The 20,234-nt window shown below is 36.4% G+C and overlaps 1 protein-coding gene across 7 annotated transcripts in view; it reads right to left on the bottom strand.

Annotated features, from left to right (window-relative positions):
- Window positions 1-20,234, bottom strand: part of LOC120417316 (GTPase-activating Rap/Ran-GAP domain-like protein 3) — a 292,571-nt gene that overhangs the window by 89,377 nt on the left and 182,960 nt on the right. The window contains exon 1 of one of the 7 annotated variants that reach the window (XM_039579283.2): window positions 12,554-12,941. The exons of the other annotated variants lie outside the window; for them this stretch is intronic. Coding sequence (XP_039435217.1) covers window positions 12,554-12,720 — 167 coding nt within the window. The 5' untranslated portion in view covers window positions 12,721-12,941. Of the gene's footprint in view, window positions 1-12,553; window positions 12,942-20,234 lie in introns of those variants that run through there. 7 annotated transcript variants of the gene reach the window in all.

The raw sequence follows: 20,234 nt of genomic DNA on the forward strand, positions 1-20,234 counted from the left end.
GTTTAATCATGTAATATCTTCATGAAACTTTCAGGAGTGATTGAAAATCATCTTTTTAGTGGATTCAATAAATTTTCTGTAATATGAAATTTTGTGATTTTCTACATGTATGTAACCCCTTTAATAGATGCCACGAGTCAAAACGATATTTTTTATGATTTACGATTTATGATTTATGATTTATGATTTATGATTTATGATTTATGATTTATGATTTATGATTTATGATTTATGATTTATGATTTATGATTTATGATTTATGATTTATGATTTATGATTTATGATTTATGATTTATGATTTATGATTTATGATTTATGATTTATGATTTATGATTTATGATTTATGATTTATGATTTATGATTTATGATTTTTGATTTATGATTTATGATTTATGATTTATGATTTATGATTTATGATTTATGATGTATGATGTATGATTTATGATTTATGATTTATGATTTTTGATTTATGATTTATGATTTATGATTTATGATTTATGATTTATGATTTATGATTTATGATTTATGATTTATGATTTATGATTAATGATTTATGATTTATGATTTATGATTTATGATTTATGATTTATGATAAAACCCCTAAACCAAATAAGAGATTTCATAAATATTTGAACATTTAAGTTGCAATTAATTACTACCGTCATCTGGGGTGACATTAGGTCTGGGGGTGAGATTGGGTCATACAAAAATCCTAAAATTTTTAAGACTTATTCTCACCCCCAGACCCAATGTCACCCCTGATGACGGTACTCGAAGTTTCATTTGAAATTAATTACACAGTCTTTCATGAATGATTGAATATAATTTGCGACATGTGGTAAAGAGAACAATCAAATCGTTTATTTTAAACTATGATAGAGTTATCATCGTAATGAATTAAATATGACCAATTTTGCGCGAACTTCAACCCTCTATTATTCAGTCAATCGACCGCATATTACATCGATAACGGACCTCGGTGACTCCTGATCAGTTGTTACCAGCCTGTTGAAAGCAAACAATGCAAACCTTAAAGACATTCATCACGCAATTGCGTGAGTTCAACGTCAACTCGGACTATTTCTGTTTGGTCGACACGATTCACACTCTTTTCGGTAAGTATTGTAATTTTTTTAATTTTGCTTCAAAACAAAGCGAATTTTTCAGATCGTGGGCCACCGCTATCCAGGAAACGCATTGTAAGGATCCCTTGGGCAATCATCAATGTTTGTACAGTTCTTCAAGCTTGTTGCATGATTATTCAATTCATCAGTATATTAATCCAAGATTCGATTGACATCGATGAGTTTATGATGGTGTTCAATCAAACCTTCATACTGACCATTACGGTTTTCCGCGGAAGTTGCCTCGCATATCACCGTCACTCCATCCAGCATCTTAAAAAGTTCATCAACTCAAGGGTCTGCCTGTGGGATAATGTCGAGGCTTTTGAAATGCGTAAAGCTACCTATCGGCGTAACATCAAATACATGGCGATTTTTCAGCTAACTTGCATCCTCAACGCTATCGGTTGGATTTCAACCGAATTCTGGAAAGCTGAAGTACTGCAAATACCGTTTCTTCATGATAACATACCTGAAAGATTGGAATTTTGGATCAAACTCATGTACGCACTCATGTACCATTCGTGGTCCGTCTTGGTTTACGTTAGCGTGACACAATTTGGAACAATTTTGAACAGTCTGCGGACAGAGTTGATGATTATTGCGTTGCAGTTTGAAACTTTGTTTGAAAGTGTCGTCACGAATTACGTTGTTAGAAAAGAAGATTTAAGCAGTCTCAATCAAACTGAAGCCGATGCGTTCTGGAAAGAGCTGGCTATCACGTTCAAAAGTGCCATTTCACACCATGTGTCGTTTATCAGGTATTTTAAAATGGACTAATCTAAATCATATCTTATAATTTAAAAATTCCAGACAATACGAACTTCTCAAAAAGGTATCCAGGCTGAACTTTTTTATGCTGCTTGTTTCGGCTGCAGTCATCATCACAATCAACACCTTGATTTTCATAACAGATCGCTCGATAACACAAATTCCCTTGCAACTCACTGCTTGCCAGTTTATGTTTGAGACATATCTTTGCTGCTCCATGATGGACACTTTACAAACCGAGGTAACGAATCCAGCATTCAAATGGTGACCTTAATTTAAAAAACAAATCCCACTTCCTAGAACAAGCGGATCGCCGAGTATGTGTACGTCATCGATTGGCTGAGTGTTTGCCGAAGAACGTCCGACGGTCAGCGTAAATCGGCGAAATGCATTCGACAAAATGCGCTCCTTTTGCAGCTACAGATCCACGATGGGCTAAAGATTCGCGCAGGAAACATGTTTACTGTCGAACGGGAAACATTTGCGAACTTGATGCGAGTGGTTTACTCCCTGTTGACATTTATACTGGGGCAAACGGGTTAAGGCTGGTTGACATTAAATTTAACCAAAACCCATTCTAGTTTCTTTAACATATTTAAATACAGGAAATTAAAAAAAAATCATGTGTTCTTTTAAAATTGCACTTAAAAATAAATTAAATACTATGTAGTAACAGTAAATTACAGTTCAAAATGGTGATGAGCTTCCCGGGAAGACGGTAGTAACAAAATTCATGTAATTTCAATAACAAAAAGTGTTATAGAATATTCTTGCAAAATCCATTTTTGCATAAGAGTCTAATAACAGTTTATGTTATCATAACAAAGTTTGTTATTGGTCTGATATAAGTTGAAAGCCTAAACAACTTTAGAATAATTTTTTTTGTTATGGAAAAATAACTCGAACTGTTATTGGGATGATCGGATTAGTTATTAAAATAACAAAGATTTGTTCGAAGAATAACAAAAAATGTTTTAAATAACATAAAATGTTATTGGGCACCTCCGTGTACGCACGAGTGCAAGCAGCAGTCAAGTGCTCAGTGCTCCATCGTTTTTTCGAAATTTTTCGCCGTAATTTACCGTGATTAGCCGCGAGTTTGCTCCACCAGCATGCCAAGGGCCGGCCGTGGCCGTGGCAGTTCGAGTGCGGCCTCGAAAAATCCGCAAAGTTCGTCTGCCGGCCGAGTGCAAAAAGGTAAACAAAACAACGCCGCGTCGTCCGCCATTGCGCCGGGGAGTGTGTGCGCCAAAGGATTCGACCCGAAATTATTACACGCTAATTACCGCGTCCAGGATCGCAGCCCTATTAGGCTCCGTTCAGCTACTTCCGGCAATCCGTCGACGGATGGCGCTTCAACATCCGCCAAAATTCCCACCAGTAACAAGTTCGCGAGACTGAGTGACGAGGAAAGCAGCTACAACAACACCGACGGTAGCACTACCGACGACGACGATGGTCGTGCACGAAAGAAAGTGATTTCGCCAAAAAAAATTACTCCAAAGGAACGACGACCACCACCAATTTCCGTTTTGGACACGTTGGCGGACGATGTTGACGAGCAGCTGGAAGGCCTCGTGTACTGCCTCAAAATAGGTAAATCGTCAGTGCATGTGTTCACGTTTGACCAAAAGAATTTCGACCTGGTTGTGTAGAAATTGAAGCGTAAAAACTTCAAATTCTACACATTCGACCCCGTGCAGAAGACCGCTGTTAAGATCGTCTTGCGGGGTACCAAGACCGCCCGACCTCCGTCCTCAAGGAGCACCTCTCGGGTGTCGGAATAACGCCGCGAGACATAAAAGTCCTCTCGCGGAAGACAACCGTCACAGGTACACACACACTGTACCTGTTGTACTTCGACCGCGGCACCGTCAAAATTCAAGACCTGCGGCGGACTAAGGCGTTGGACGGTTTTTGGATAAACTGGCGGTTTTACTCAAAGAACCCGTCGGACGCAGCGCAATGCCACCGTTGCCAGAAATTTGGCCACGGCTCGCGGAACTGCAATCTCCGACCCCGCTGCATGAAGTGCTGTGAGTCACACCTCTCGGAGGCGTGCGCACTGCCACGAAAGGCGGACTTGGGGGAAAACGCAGAACAAACCAAGTCGCGCGTAAAGTGCGCGAACTGCGGCGGTAACCATACCGGTAATTACCGCGGATGCGTCGCGCGGAAGTCCTACCTCGAGGAGCAGGAAAAGAGGAAGAAGAAAGCAGCAGCGTCCCATCCTCCTCAGCGAAGTACGAGCGCAGCCGTTCCTGCAGCTGGCCAGCGTACGGTTCCAGCGGACAATTCAGCGTTCCCTCCTGGCTGGGGGCGATCGTTTGCAAGCGTGGTCGCTGCCGGAAGCGGCGATGCGGCCCAGCAAGGAGTCACCGGGGAAGATCTCTTTACCCTGCCGGAGTTCTTTGCTCTCGCGGGGGAGATGATGACGCGGTTTCGGAGCTGCCGTAACAAGGCGGAGCAATTTCTAGCCCTCGGGGAATTAATGATTAAGCACATCTATAAAGGATAAAAAACTGTGATCTAGTTTTAAGCTTTCTCTATTTCTATCCCCTTTTCCTAGCAAGTTTAGTAAGTTTTTTTTTCTCAATTTTTCTTACTCTTGGCAACACCTTTATTTACAAGCAATAACTGTTCCAAAATGGATTATGATGTAACACACAGCTGAAAGGAACTCCAAAACTCTGTTTTGTACCTCAAAAGAACTTATTGTATCTTGATTATTCACCAATAAAACCGAATTTGAAAAAAAAAATTTATTGGTCTAGTATTTTAAAATATAAAAAAATGTTATTCCCACGTTATTTCCTTCTGCTCGGGTTAAAAGAAATAAGTCACACAGCCCCACCGTCGTGAGATATCGAAAAATAGACCTTGTGGTCAGGGAACAACACTACAACCTTGAAAAAAAACTTTCAGAAAAGGTCGGGGCTCTTTCTTAAACACTTCTTTAAATTGATATATGATTTGAAAAATTAATGATTTTTTTTTCATTTTAACGGAATATTTTATGACTGCTAAGCAATTCTTTACGAAATCAACCGACCATTTTTTTTCACTCTAGCTTTGTGAGGAACTCCCCAAAGAAGCCATTTTGTGTAAGTGGTTCACCCATACAAGTCTCCATACAATTTTGGTATTCAGAAAAAATAGGAAATTTCGCCGACTTGTACACAGAAAAAAAGTGGTAATATTCATCAGGAAATGGTGACAGATTTTGTGTCAAAAAACATGATAAATTTTACCCCAGAATATGATTAATTTTCATCAGTTTTTGATGAATATTCATCAGGTTCACATTTTTACTTGTTTTTTATGTAATATTACTCAAGAAAAGAGGTAATATTCAATCTACCAAATTTTCAACATTCCAAAATTAAACTTTTTTTTTCTGTGTAGATAATGTTTTTCTCACGAAAAATTCAACTTCCAAAAATCCGAGCAAGGGCGAAATTTTATCCCGAGCAAACGGAACTTACTTGAGAATAACATTTTTTGATATTTGAAAAAAAAACTAGGCCAATTACATCTTATGTTATTGATAACAGGATTTGTTATTCGTCGTTATAATTTTTTTGTTATTGGACCGTTATTGTAATAACAGACTAATAACATTTTTAGTTATTCTTCGAACAAATCTTTGTTATTGTTTTTTGTTATTTTAACAACTAATCCGATCATCCCAAGTTGGAGGTTTTCTTCCATAACAAAAAATGTTATTCCAAAGTTGTTTTGGGTCTCAATCAATATCAGACCAATAAAAAAATTGTTACGATAACATTAACTGTTATTAAACTCTCATGCAACAATACTTTTTGTTATATAACAGTATTCGTTATTGAAATGGCATGAATTTTGTTATTACCGTCTGCCCGGGATATTACATATTGTTTATATACATGTTTTATTTTTTGTTGCTAAAAGATCGGCTTTAAGACTTATGATTTATCGATTTACGTTTTATGAATTATGATTCCTGATTTGGCTGAAATATATATTTCTTCAAAAAGATTAAAAACTTCTATGGAAAAAGACGTGCAATCAACTGAAAATAATTCAAAAAGAATTTTCTAGTGTTGACAATCATTGTTATGCATAATTTAACCATTTTAAAAACATTTCAATTCAGAATGATACGAACAATGTGTGCAAGTATGAATATAATTTAAGAGAAGTTCCTTTGATCTTCAAGGAAAATATGTTTTTTAAGCTTTTGGCATACAATGTTTTGACTTTAAACTAATTTTAAAAAAGTCAATCATAATTTACATTTGTAAAGCACTGCCTATTACTATTCTAATGATGCAGTGCTCACTGTATGTGTACAATAATATAATGTACAGTGCTGACTCGACGCGCCGATGTTTCGAAACCCGAAGCTATCCATAACAAAATCGGATAATCGAAGCAGGAAAAAAAATGGTTGAGCAAATTATTTTTTTTTTTGTACCTCGGCCAAAAAACCCACTAACTATGAAGACTTTCAAAATTAATGTATTATTTTTTATTCTAGATTGTTTGACCGCCATGTCATATCTGAGCTCATAAACAACCAGTTATTTTGTGATCGATTTTGATTCGATTACCCAAGGTGTTTGTTTTGCAAGGACTCCAGATATTCGAGTCTGGACTGTACACAAAAGTGGTAAGTAATTTGTAACGCGTGGTAAAGATAAAATGAAATCATTACTTTTTAAATGTGACTGAGTATTTTATCGCAATGAATTAAATATGACCATTGATGCGCGAGCTTCTACCCTCTATTATTCAATCAATCGACCGCTTTTTCCTCCATAAATACCGCACTACGACTTTTGATCAGTTGTCAGGCAGGTAGTGACAGCAAACAATGCAAAGCTTAAAGGCATTCTGCACGCAATTGCGTGATTTCGACGTCAACTCGAATTATTTCTGTTTGGTCGACACGATTCACACTCTTTTCGGTAAGTATTGTAACTTTTTTAATTTTGCTTCAAAACAAAGCGAATTTTTCAGATCGTGGGCCACCGCTATCCAGGAAACGCATTGTAAGGATCCCTTGGGCAATCATCAATGTTTGCACAGTTCTTCAAGTTCTTTGCTTGATTGTTCAATTCATCAGTACATTAATCCAAGATTCGATTGACATTGATGAGTTTATGATGGTGTGCAATCAAACCTTCATTCTGGTCATTTCGGTTTTCCGCGGAGGTTGCCTCGCATATCACCGTAACTCCATCCAGCAACTTAAAAAGTTCATCAACTCAAGGGTCTGCCTGTCGGATAATGTCGAGGCTTTTGAAATGCGTAAAGCTACCTTTCGGCGTAACATCAAATACATGGCGATTTTTCAGCTAACTTGCACCCTTAACTGTATCGTTTGGATTTCTACCGACTTCTGGAAAGCTGAAGTTCTGCAAATACCGTTTCTTTATGACCACATACCTGAAAGACTGGGATTTTGGATCAAACTCATGTACGCACTCATGTACCATTCGTGGTCCGTCATGGTTTACACTAGCGTGGCACAATTTGGAACAATATTGAACAGTCTTCGGACTGAGTTGAAGATTATTGCGTTGCAGTTTGAAACTTTGTTTGAAAGTGTCGTCACAAATTACGTTGTTAGAAAAGAAGATTTGAGCAATCTTGACCAAGCTGACGCTGATGCGTTCTGGAAAGAGCTGGCTATCACGTTCAAAAGTGCCATTTCACACCATGTGTCGTTTATCAGGTTTGTAATAATATAAGGATCTAAAATATTCTTAAACCTTCCACAATTTCTAGACACTATGAACTTCTCAAAAAGATATCCAGGTTATCCTTTTTTGTGCTGTTTATTTCGGCTGCAATCATCATCACTACCAACACCTTGCTGTTCATAACTGATCTCTCGATAGCACGAATTCCCTTGCAACTAGTGGCGATCCAGTTTATGTTTGAAACCTATCTTTGCTGCACCATGATGGACACTTTGCAAACCGAAGTAACGAAGCCAGTACTCAAATGGTGACCTTAATTTTAAAAACAAATCCCACTTCCTAGAACAAGCGGATCGCCGAGTATGTGTACGTCATCGATTGGCTGAGTGTTTGCCGAAGAACGTCCAACGTTCAGCGTAAATCGGCGAAATGCATACGGGAAAATGCGCTCCTTTTGCAGCAACAAATCCACGGAGGGCTGAAGATCCGTGCTGGAAACATGTTTGCTGTCAATCGAGAAACATTTGCAAACTTGATGCGAGTGGTTTACTCCCTGTTGACGTTTATACTGCGGCAAACGGGTTGAGGCAGGTAGAATATACTTTTACCGAAAATTTGCTAGTTTAAGCAGCATATAGTGCAAATTGCAATAAAAATAAGTAAAGTACAATGTAGCAACATGTTTATGAATAATTTATTGGAGCAGTTAATCATGGTTTAGCTGAGTACTTTGTAGTGCACAGAGCACATAGATTTTTAATCTAAATGAATTTAACGTTTGATTGGAATAACCTAGCAAGAAAAGGGAAGTTTTAGGGCAGGCCTGCCCAATAGCGTGGTTCACGTTTCTATGAAAAAGACAAAAGTTGTTATTTTGTCTTGCATCAACCGGAATTTCGTTCTTTTATGTCCCCAGAAGCACTCCTGAAAATTTGAGTCCATTTGGTAAGGTCTAGGAGCTCCAGTTTTAATTTGAAATTTATATGGGATTTTGATTTATTTTCCATGGGAAACTATCTTTTTTTACATTGTATTAGGATTTTTTTTTTATAAATCGATGAAATGACTTGATTCTTATAGTAGGAGATAGGTTTTGAACTGGGGAACAACTTTGTAGAACATACCAACATGCTAGGAAGTGACCCTTTAAAGATACAGATACTTTTAGATGGTGGCTGGCCCCTTCAAAAGCCATCATCTAAAAGTATCTGTATCTTTAAAGGGTCACTTCCTAGCATGTTGGTATGTTCTACAAAGTTGTTCCCCAGTTCAAAACCTATCTCCTACTATAAGAATCAAGTCATTTCATCGATTTATAAAAAAAATCCTAATACAATGTAAAAAAAGATAGTTTCCCATGGAAAATAAATCAAAATCCTATATAAATTTCAAATTAAAACTGGAGCTCCTAGACCTTACCAAATGGACTCAAATTTTCAGGAGTGCTTCTGGGGACATAAAAGAACGAAATTCCGGTTGATGCAAGACAAAATAACAACTTTTGTCTTTTTCATAGAAACGTGAACCACGCTACTGCCCAACCTTTTTCGCTCAATTTTCACATTTTTGATCGTCATAATTACATTTGTTCATTTTTTCATGGTTTATTTGATGGAATCGGTTCACAGATGTGAACAGTGAACATAACTTTGACAAACGTTTGAAAAAATATTTTTGCAAGTCGTTTTTATGTAAGTTTTAAGTGAAAAAATGGTTCGGCCCGCGGGCCGGATTGATTTTTGACGTAAAATGTAGATAAAAACGACTTGTATAAATATTTTTTCAAACTTTTGGAAAAGTTATGTCCACTGGTCATCTGTGAACCGATTCCATGAAATAAACCATGAAAAAAATAACAATTGTAATTTTGACGATCAAAAATGTGAAAATTGAGCCAAAAAGGTTGGGCAGGCCTGTTTTAGAGGAATAAACTTGTACTAGCACTCGTTTCTTACTCTTGTTAATTATGCACAACTTTGATATATCTAGATCAACTATACTAACAATTTCTTGAAACATGAACATGAAACATGAAAAAAACTCTGGTTCAATCTCATGACCTGGGTGTTGAATATTGGTTCGCACAGCGGCCTTTTGAGCTGTCAAAGTGGAACCAATTTACTGTTCGCCAAAGTATCAAGTATTGTAATCGATCATAAAATATAAATCGATTCTAAAAAAAAAATGTAAATTTCGTGGCATGCGAATCACTAAACATTTCAATGCAATTGCACGGTACCCAAATACTGTTTTGAAAGAACCCAAAAAATATGTTATTTCAACACTTTTATTTAAAGTTACACAACCCAATAACATTTCTGCACAGGCTCAACTCGAGGGGAAGCATGAACTTTCGGGTTCCCAGAAACACATGCACTTTGAGTTTTCAAAAATATCAGGCAGGGCCAAATGGTTTTTCTCCAAAGTTCTGAGAAATTTTGAAAAAAGTTTAACTTTTTTTGGATGGTACCATGCCAATTTGTAAATATGAATAAAAAAGATTTTTTTCTTCAAAATCAATTAAAAACGCTTCCGAAATAAGCAAATAAAACAAAGCACTGAGTAATTGAAGAGTTGTTGTAAATTTGATGTCTTGTATAGAAAGACAATGAAGTTTGATTCCCAAATTGCCCAAACTTGTTCGTATTGGACATAGATCTTCTTCATTTTTTTTTCATGTAACTCAATTACACCCTGATGGAGCGTGGACTGCCTAGAATGAAATTCTACTATTTTTGGATTTAATATGTAATTTTTCCCGGAGAATCCGATAAAAATACTTTCAGACAAACGCCTTCTGGTCCCGGCATCATAAGTCTTCACACGACATTTTCAAATGTAAGGCGTTTTTTGAAACTTTAACGTAGTTTTTTTTTTAATAAAAAAACCCTGAATGCTAAAACAGGTTAAAATTACGGGGAGTTCGAAGTATTGAAGAAAACAGTAATTTTGCTGGAAACGACAAAAAACGCAATTTTTAAAGGCACCGCTAACAATTTTAGGATCACCATAATGTTTCAATCAAGGAATCCAATCTTGAATCGGATCAGCGCACTTTTTTTCAAACTGCTGTTTTTGTGAGAAATTGCTGGTTGATTAAAAATTTCAAAATCCAAAACTACCCGAAATTTTGTTTGTGTTACTTTTTGATAGAACGATGATTTCGCTTTAAAATTTTTAGAATTTAATTTAAAAATTTAAAAGTGATTTTGTTTTTTTTTTACGTTGATTCAATCAACAATTTCGGGAATGCCTTGCATTAACCGTTGAATAAGTTGTTTGGCAATAAGAATTGGATTATCGTGCTGAACAAAAATTTAGGAGGAAAAAAATCTGTAAAAAAATATGACTCCATCAGTAACCCAAATCAGCTTAATGAATCTTATCCAATTAGGGCGTCCAAATTTCCCGGATTTTGAATTTCACGGGAAACGGGAAAAATATTTTTGGAATCCCGGGAATTCCCGGAATCCCGGGAAATTTTTTAAACAGTAATAAAACCTAAGTTTTCATTTTATTTGTTATGTTTTCAAGCATAAAATCATAGAATAAGCTCAATCATATAAATTGCTGATAATCTACACTTCAATCTTTACAAGGCCGACAGTTTTTAAAAAGCCTATATAAAATTAAAATAAGTTTTTTTGTTCTTTGTTGTGCTTTGGATTTAAAATGAACTACAATGTGATTCAAATTAAATAAACTTATACAAATATATTTCTTTTTTATTTGACACGATCAGAAAAGCTAGAAATTTTTTTTTGAAAATATCTTTTAAAAACAAGAGGCGACAACAAATTAAATGACACCAGCCAATGTAAAATTTAAGATAAGTTTTGAATTTCATGTTTTACATAGTAAAATTTTTTGCAACAAGTGGCAAAAAGAAGATTTTTCAGCACGAGTTGTACATTTATCGGATAAATCTCGATTACTTTTTCAAAAGGTACTATGTACATAGGAAACTCTTGGCGCATTTGTTGTTTTGAAAAAGTTATCTAGAAATACGACAAGTGCTGGAAAAATCAAGTTTTACAACAAGTTGCTTACAACATCTTTTGCAATCCCGAATAAACGCCTTTAGAATGAAATTTTTGCAAACATCCATGTGTTAAATTAATTCACCGTTAAAATTAAAAAAAAATTAAAATTTTACTTTTTGATACAAGTGCTAAAATGTTTAACTTTCACAAAAAAAAAGGTTTGCAAAAAACATATTTTACAAATTATTTTTAAGTTACTACCGCCAACTAGGAAAAAACACTCTAAATAGGTTAGGAGATTTTAGAACAATAAATTAAAAAATCGGTGTTCTGTGAAATTGTTTTGTTCTGTTCCTGTTTTAACCAAAGTAATTCAAAACATCATGCAAAAAAAAATACTAAATAGCTGTCTTAATTCGTTTCATTTGTCCTGATTTGCCCCACATACCAGTGCTTGATGAAACATAATTTGATTTGATTTTTTTTTCAACTTTTAAATCATAAATATAAGTAGATATATCAATCTTTTAAAAATATATAAAATCAAGTATGAACACACAAAAACACACAAATTATAATGCTTTAACATTATTATCGATTCTGAGGTATTCAACTGTTCATATATTTCCACAACCAAATCAGAATTTCCAGACCAAAATTTGTTTTTTTTTTTGGGAATTCCCGGGACAAATTATAAAAAAATCTTGGGATTCGGGAATTCCCGGGATGGACGCACTATATCCAATGCTGTTTTTTGATGAAATTATAATGATATTTGTATTACTAAATGTATTTTCGATCATTGTAATAAAATCTTGTTTTATTTCAAATGATTGAAAGGAAAGCAATAAGGCATCAGCAAACAATCGGAAAAAATCACCATTGAAAAATCGCAACAATAAAGCCAACCCACCAAGGTGCAGTTTGTTGCCGATTCACGGCTGACTCCCCCAAGTGCTGTTATACCGTTACACGGAAACCAACTTACATCACGCTGGACGCTCGCCGCTGCAGTCCCCGCAGGGCCCCAATGTCCCGGTGGGGTGCCCGGGGCGGGGGCGTGAACAGGCTCTGGCTGCGGTCCCGAACCGGGTCGGTCGACTCCGGCCGGTACGTCCGGAAGATGGTGGCTATTTTCAGGTTGAAGCACAACATGGCCACGACCGAGGCACCGCCACCGCCCTGCTTTGGCTTCTTCCTTGGCTGCCCTGGCTGGTGTTGGCTCCTTTGGGAAGCAATCCTGGCGGTTGGGGCAGTGTTTAACCAAAGGAAATCTTTACTCTGCTTCTTCTTTTTGCTTCTTCTTCTACTTATAGGGTGTGTCGTTGCACTGACGATGGAAAAGCGATTTTCCTCACTCTGGTGGCACCGTTTTCCTCATGTTGATTTTTGCACTTCACTGTATCACGGTTAATCTGTACTGTTTACATGATTTATAACTCATGGCTTAATCTAACGGAAGATTATGTTTTACTTCACTTTTTTCTCTTTGGAATTACTCACATCAGCAACAACAACAAAAAGTTTGCAATACACTTGACTTACGGAAATGGTATAAAATTATTCACAATAAATGTTAAATGAAAAGGATTGTAATTAATTATGTCCTCGTTAAGCGCTGCTTTATCGCATCAGAGCTTAGATAATCGAATTTATTAGTTTTCAACTCGACGTTCCCCCCTTCCCAAGGAGCGACATAATGCTTTGGCTTGACAACATTCATCAATCTGCCCCGGTGAACGTTACGACGACGACAGGGAATGGCGGTGGTAACGGCGTCGGTAATATCGTTTACCAATCACCCAACAGTTCGTACACTCCACCCCCACTCACCACCATACTCAACTCCGACAGTTTGTTATTGCCACAGGTATAAAAGAGCAAGTGGGAGCGTGTCACGTTTCCTTCGTGCGGGAGGAACGTCCTTGTGGTGCATTTCTGGGGTATTTGGCTTGTGTTGAGGTTTTGTACTTAGGATCTTTTATCATTTCCACTGACAAAAAATAGAATTTAACTGATTGTGACATGTTTTTATACACATTTTTACAACTATTTATTTGAAATTATATAATATTTTCAGTGTCTTGTCGATAATGTTTATGTTGTTTCGATCATATTTTTTTAATTGTTGGAAAATTTTGATTTTTAACTCTTTTGTTTGTTAAATCGAATGAAATTGATAGGAAGAAAAGGATAATACATGTTTCTTAACAATGCTAAAATCTTATAAGAATTATATAAAACAAACAGAATTGTGGTAAAATATTTGCAAGAAACAAGAAAATTTTATCGTTAACAATCAAAAAACTGTATAGCATGTATTTTATAAATCTAAAAAAAATAATTGATATAAATTAATGTTGGAAAATTTTAAGTTTCCTAAGTGTAATCCAAACTGCTCTTAGTTTTCATAAGTCGATTATTTAGGAACAAATGGACTGATTCTCAAAAAAAATAACCGTCGGTGATTTTTTTCTAATATGTCTAAATTTTTTTTAGTACTTGAAATTTTCAAAAGGGCTTGGTACAGGATTTTCGGCACTTTCAAATCGGAGTTTCTGGAATACCAGTTTCAAAACACTTCGTCAATACAGCTTTGTTGTTATTTCTAAGACTAATTTTTGCAAATTATATCAGCCTTTATTTTTTGCTGAATGAACAGTTCACAGTGACTGTTTTTGAAAATAAAAAATACTGATAACATTTCTACAAAATCTAACTTTTCAAAGATACAGCCGCTTAGTATCTTGAAAACGGTGGTTTTTTAATTTGTTTTGTAAATAGCTCTTTGATTGCAAATTCAAATTATTATTAAAAAAAATATTTAGAATCATTTGTTTGATAACTTTTTGCCTTCCTCACCTTAGTGAGGAAAGGCTATAAAATCAATCTAAAAATGAACGTCCTAATACGAGCTCCTAGACCCACCTTCACGTATACATATGGTATGGACACAGAATCAAAAACTGAACTAATGTCTGTGTGTGTGTTTGGATGTGGATTAGGGTGCCCAGAATATGAGACTTTTTTCAAAACCTCGCTCCACAAGCTGAATATTGATCCTTGACCTATTTTAGGCCAAATATGATCTAAATCGGTCATCATTTTCCCATTGATACTCGGAGGTAAAGTTTGTATGGAAAAAATCGAAAAAAGGTATGGAAAACTCAAGTTTCTTAGGAATTGGTCTGCCAGTGAGCTTCTTTCATCAAAATATTCCCAAAAGTGAGATTCTTTTTGAAAATGTAATGCTCTACAACTTTGAAGTTGTTTGAAAAGTTATTAGTGATTTAAGAAAGTCATTTTTGTATGAAAAACATTTTTTTCGCCAACTTTAGGTTCGGGTATCATTGGTGGTCTGGGACGCTAAGCAGTCGGCCATCAGAAGGCTTACACTCTAGCAGTGAAATGATCCGTAGTGTTGAAACATGTTATCTTCTCATATTAAATACGCGCTGATCCCTGATTTGCCTGATGGGATTGGAAGTCTAAATATAGATCGAGTTTCCTTCAGATGCTTGCTTCTATGTTCAGGCGGGGCCGAACAATGCCCAACGACCTCGGAATTGGACCGCAAGGAGCTCTGTCATTCTGAAATGGGTCGTTGGAAGCAGCGCGAGGGCTGTCACCACCTAATACCCGGGACTGAGATAAGCTGTATCAGCATTCGGCATATACACAGTCTGATACAAATTATACTTTCCCATAATTTCGCTACCGGTTAGCGGGTATTGGATTGGACTACACACACACCACACACACTTTAGGCTCGGGTATCAATGGGTCAATCTCAACCAATGTTGCTCAAAATTTAAACAGATGCTTAAAATAACCCAAAAAAAACGTTTTCCGCTCGCGGAGCAGGGGGTATTTTTTTCTGGGCACCCTAATGTGGATGTGTGCACTGAAAAATTGTCACTCAATTATCTCAGCACTGGCTGAACCGATTTGAATCGTTTTGGCGTCATTCGTTCCGTCTTGGGGTCCCATAAGTGCCTATTAAAAATTATGAAGTTAAGTTTAGTATTTCAAAAGTTATGCTAAAAAAACCATTTTGAGGAAAGTCCGGAAGATCGTAAAAGGGTGGTTTTTGTAAGAAAATGTTATACAAAGGTATACGAAAGGTATTTAAAAGACCTTTTCAACGAGCTCAAAACATTGAAGTTCTGTTAACCATATCAAAAGTTATGAGCACATAAGTGTTATTTATAAACTTTTTGGGACCGGATCTCAGATGTTTCGATGAAAATTGTGTCCGGGTCCATCAAGCGACCCATCGTTAGTTAGATAATTGAAAGACCTTTCAAATGAGTTTAAAACATTGAAGATCTGAATACCATATCAAAAGTTATGAGCACTTGAGTGTTATTCATACAATTTCTGGAGATTGGATCACATTTATTTCCATAAAAGCAATATCCAGATCGATATTGCGATCCATCGTTTGTTGGATAATTAAAAGGCCTTTCAACGGATACTATATGATTGAAAATCTGCCAACCCTATCATTTATAGGTTGAACATTTTCATTTTACGAAAAACAAAACTATACAAAACTTAACATGTTATTGTGAGAAAGGCATCGGTGGATTAAGTAACGGTTTTTTTTCTTCAAAATTCAATATTTTTTCAAAACTTTACATGGCTGTTATGTGACTTAAAAGTTGCCTTTTAAGATTATCTAAAATAACAGGTCGAGGGGAGGCATAAATAAAAAAAACAAAAACTTTGCAAAAAATTAGCAACAGCCTTATTGTTGTAAGAAACAGTCGTTATGCCGGGGAATGTTTTTTAAATCAGATTTCAAGCAAAACTTAAGAAATTTTTAAACAAAATGAATCTTCAAATGATTTTGCGCTGGGTTGAAAAAATTGCAAAAGTTGATTTTATGATTTTTATTGAATACTAAACATTGCAAAACAACTGGACTGGTGTAAAATGCATTTTAAAAGACTTTTTTTTTACATTTGTTTGACATAACGTTGCAAAACTACTTGATTTTATTGCCCTTCTCTAATTACGAATGGCCTATATTCATCGCATAAACAGTACTGAAAAGTACTTTTCAGCATTCATTTGAGTGCACTGGTATTGAAAAATAATGCTTTTCGATACTGATTTATAGTTTGACTGTCTTACTCGTGCTGAAAAAAAAATCATCTTTTTGAAATTTTAAGAAATTGATATGTTTTGCCCTCTGATTGGAGGGTGACGAGCGGGAATTCCCGGGAAATCGACCATTTTTGGACCTCTCGATTCCCGGAAAATTTGGTCGAGACTCCCGGGAAATTTTAATTTTATAAATATCGAAGCAAAATTATATAAACTAATCAGAAAAACATTTTAAAATTTCAAATTGTTTAGAACATTGTTAAATGTAAGATGTTCAAGTTCGAATGAACCAATGCTTCTCTTATCTTCTTATTCAGAAAGTGTAAATTTTAACTTATCAAAAATTCCAATAACTATTATTGAGAGAACTTAAAATAATGTGGACCCCAAAACCGGCTCCGTGGCTTAATGGTTACGGCTTCTGCCTCACAAGCAGAATGTTCAGGGATCAAATCCCGGTCGGTTCCTTTGAAATTTGGAATCATGAATTTGAATATGAATAAAAACTAAAATGAATCAGGTGGGATTCGAGAACTCACACCTTTGGATTGGTGGTCTGGGACGTTAAGTAGTCGGCCATCAGAAGGTTTACACTCTAGCAGTGAATTGATCCGTAGTGTTGAAACATGTTATCTTCTCATATTAAATACGCGCTGATCCCTGATTTGCCTGACGGGATTAGAAGTCTAAATATAGATCGAGTTTCCTTCAGATGCTTGCTTCTATGTTCAGGCGGGGCCGAACAATGCCCAGCGACCTCGGAATTGGACCGCAAGGAGCTCTGTCATTCTGAAACGGGTCGTTGGAAGCAGCGCAAGGGCTATCACCACCTAATACCCGGGACTGAGATAAGTTGTATCAGCATTCGGCATATACAAAGTCTGATACAAACTATACTTTCCCATAATATCGCTACCGGTTAGCGGGTATTGGATTGGACCACACACACACACAATTTAAAATAATGTGGACCCCAAAAGTTACCTTAAAGCATACTTAGCAGTTAGACCGTTAGATGTTTTTTTTAAATATTTTTTTAAATAAATTATTTCTTAGAGGGAGAAGTCTTTTCAAGATAAGTATAATTTCCATATTCTCAAACAAGCATAGCAATCCTAATAATCTAGTTTTTTTTAATTCTTTTTAGTTTAATTTCGCTGTATCAAGGTAATTTCCTTTTTTGATGTCAATAAGTCATTTTGTGTTTCGCTTCAACCTCAATATTAAATTATATTTTGGAATTAAGGTCCGCCAAATGTGAACATTCGGATTTTTCTGATTACTATTTCTTCAATGAAAATTTACAGTTAACCTTAAAAAAAACAACTTTAAATTGTTGTTTTGAGTCGCTAAACAGCAAAAAATCCGATGGTAAAATCGCATGCAAAAGCATGCACATCACCTTCGTCAAAAAAGACACTTAATATTACACGCTGCATGTACAATTTTGTAAAAAAAAATAAAAAATTGCAACCGACGGGACTCAAACCCAGCACCAACAGTAAGGACTGGTGCCTTAGCCCGCTCGGCCATCAGGCCGATGAAATATGGAAAGGATAAACGTATATGTCAGCTTGACATTTCGGTCAAGTAGGTTTCCCATACTGTTGGGCTACATATTTCAGGGTGTAATATTACACAGAATTTCATAAAATAATGCAAAACTTATTTTACACCCAGGCCTTTTACACGCAGCTGGATTACTACATTATTTGCTGTGTATTTATCATATTGCCAAAATCCCGTTACTGGGAAATTATATATTAGCTATTTTTTACTTCACAAAAATCTAGTAACAAGTTCATACAACAAGTTGTATTCAGAAAAAAAAAAATCAAAAGGTAGATCATAGTTTCCAAAAATAATGAGGCTACTAATTGACGTTTCATTGAACAAGTATAAATAAATCGTAACTGAATTCATTGAAAAGATACATATTTATAACTTTTCTTTATACATTGTTGGCACTATTGGCATAATTAAAAATACTCCCGGGTCCCGGGAATTCCCGGGAAATTTCCGAATCCAACTCTCGATTCCCGGAAAATTGAAAATCTCTGATTTTTTGAGAAAGAAATTGTAGAATTCGTGTCATACGTCGACTTCTAACCACTCCTTGGCCGAGGCAGTTGAGTCATTTGGGTTAGTCTGTCAAAGGTCTCTGGTTCGATTCCCGTTGTCGACACTTTTGGTTTTTTGTTTTGACGGATGAACTTTTTTTGCAAATGAACCTTCAGAGAATAATTCTCTCACCCAACTCGAGCTGTGTCCTCTGTGTCCGTAAATGGTGCCACTATTCTCTCGGCTCGAAGCCATTATTTTCTCGGACGATCGCTGCCCAATTTTGGGTGTAATTAATTAGCATACTTATTTCTAATAAAAAAATGTTTTTTGTCGACATGAATATGCCTCTTCTAAATACGAATTTTGTGCAAATAAACTGTAATTTTGACGGGTTAATGTGTTTTTTAAGGCTAGCTCTTCAGTTGGATTTGTCACCTGAGTCAACGTCTCAACACGCCAAATCATCGTATTTCACAAGCTGCTTGCTGGTCCCGTTATCTGACGCAATGCTACGTAATATTGATTCCCTTGAAGTCTCCCTTTAGTCTACTCTCTCCGTCCCATGAGTGAGTCTGCACTTGAAGGGATATACACATACCACAGCCTGTAAGTGGCATGATTTGGTTTCCCACGTGGAAAACTTCGGTGGCGTCGGTAACACGGCTGTGGAAACGTTACGTTGCTTTCAGCAGAATTTTTCACTCACTCGACGAAAGTCAAAGTTCTCGGAGGGGATTCCAGACGAGATGATGCCACCACGTTCTGGCACTGCTGCAGTCGAAGGTTTCGTTTTTTTTTTGTGTACCATCAGCATCGTTTGGGATAAAGAAAAGTGAGAGGCGGTAGAAGGGTGGCAGAAAACGATATTAAAATTTTCTTCGCCGAAGATTTCGCCTCACCTTTCATGTGATCGTGAAAGTTGCTCGGGTTGTTATGCAAGCAAGCGTGACCGGGGTTTACTCCGAAGGATGAGCAATACAGCACTTCTGACAGGGGCAGTAAAACCGACCGGATGTACATAAGTCCCGGACTTTTCCACCGAGTGGGAGAAAACTTGGCAAGACTTGTTCAAATCGAAAAGTGGCTATCAAATTGAATAATAAATTATGTCATGCTTGTGTTTCACGCTGGCAACGGCAACTTCAGTCCAGTTCCCAGAGGAAATTTGCCGGGAAAATCCAAGTCTGTCACGTGGAGCTTCGCTTGCGGAAAATTACCACCCTAGAAGAAATTTAGCTTCCAACTGATTAAATTACAATCAGAGTGGATACTTGCCAGTAACATTTTTCAATATTGTTTTTTATTCGAACGGTGAATTTACTCAACACGTGGAGGTTGGCCATAAATTCAATCTAACAAACGTTTTTGGGAATTGCTAAAAATGTAGTAGCAACTCGTTGCAAAACTTGATTTTCCCAGCACTCGTTGTATTTATTCAACCCGGTGAACCTCGTTGGATAAATGCAATACTAGTGCTGAAAAAATCTTCTCTT

The sequence above is a fragment of the Culex pipiens genome, chromosome 3 (assembly GCF_016801865.2).
Source record: "Culex pipiens pallens isolate TS chromosome 3, TS_CPP_V2, whole genome shotgun sequence".
In the NCBI taxonomy this organism is placed as follows: Eukaryota; Metazoa; Arthropoda; class Insecta; order Diptera; family Culicidae; genus Culex; species Culex pipiens.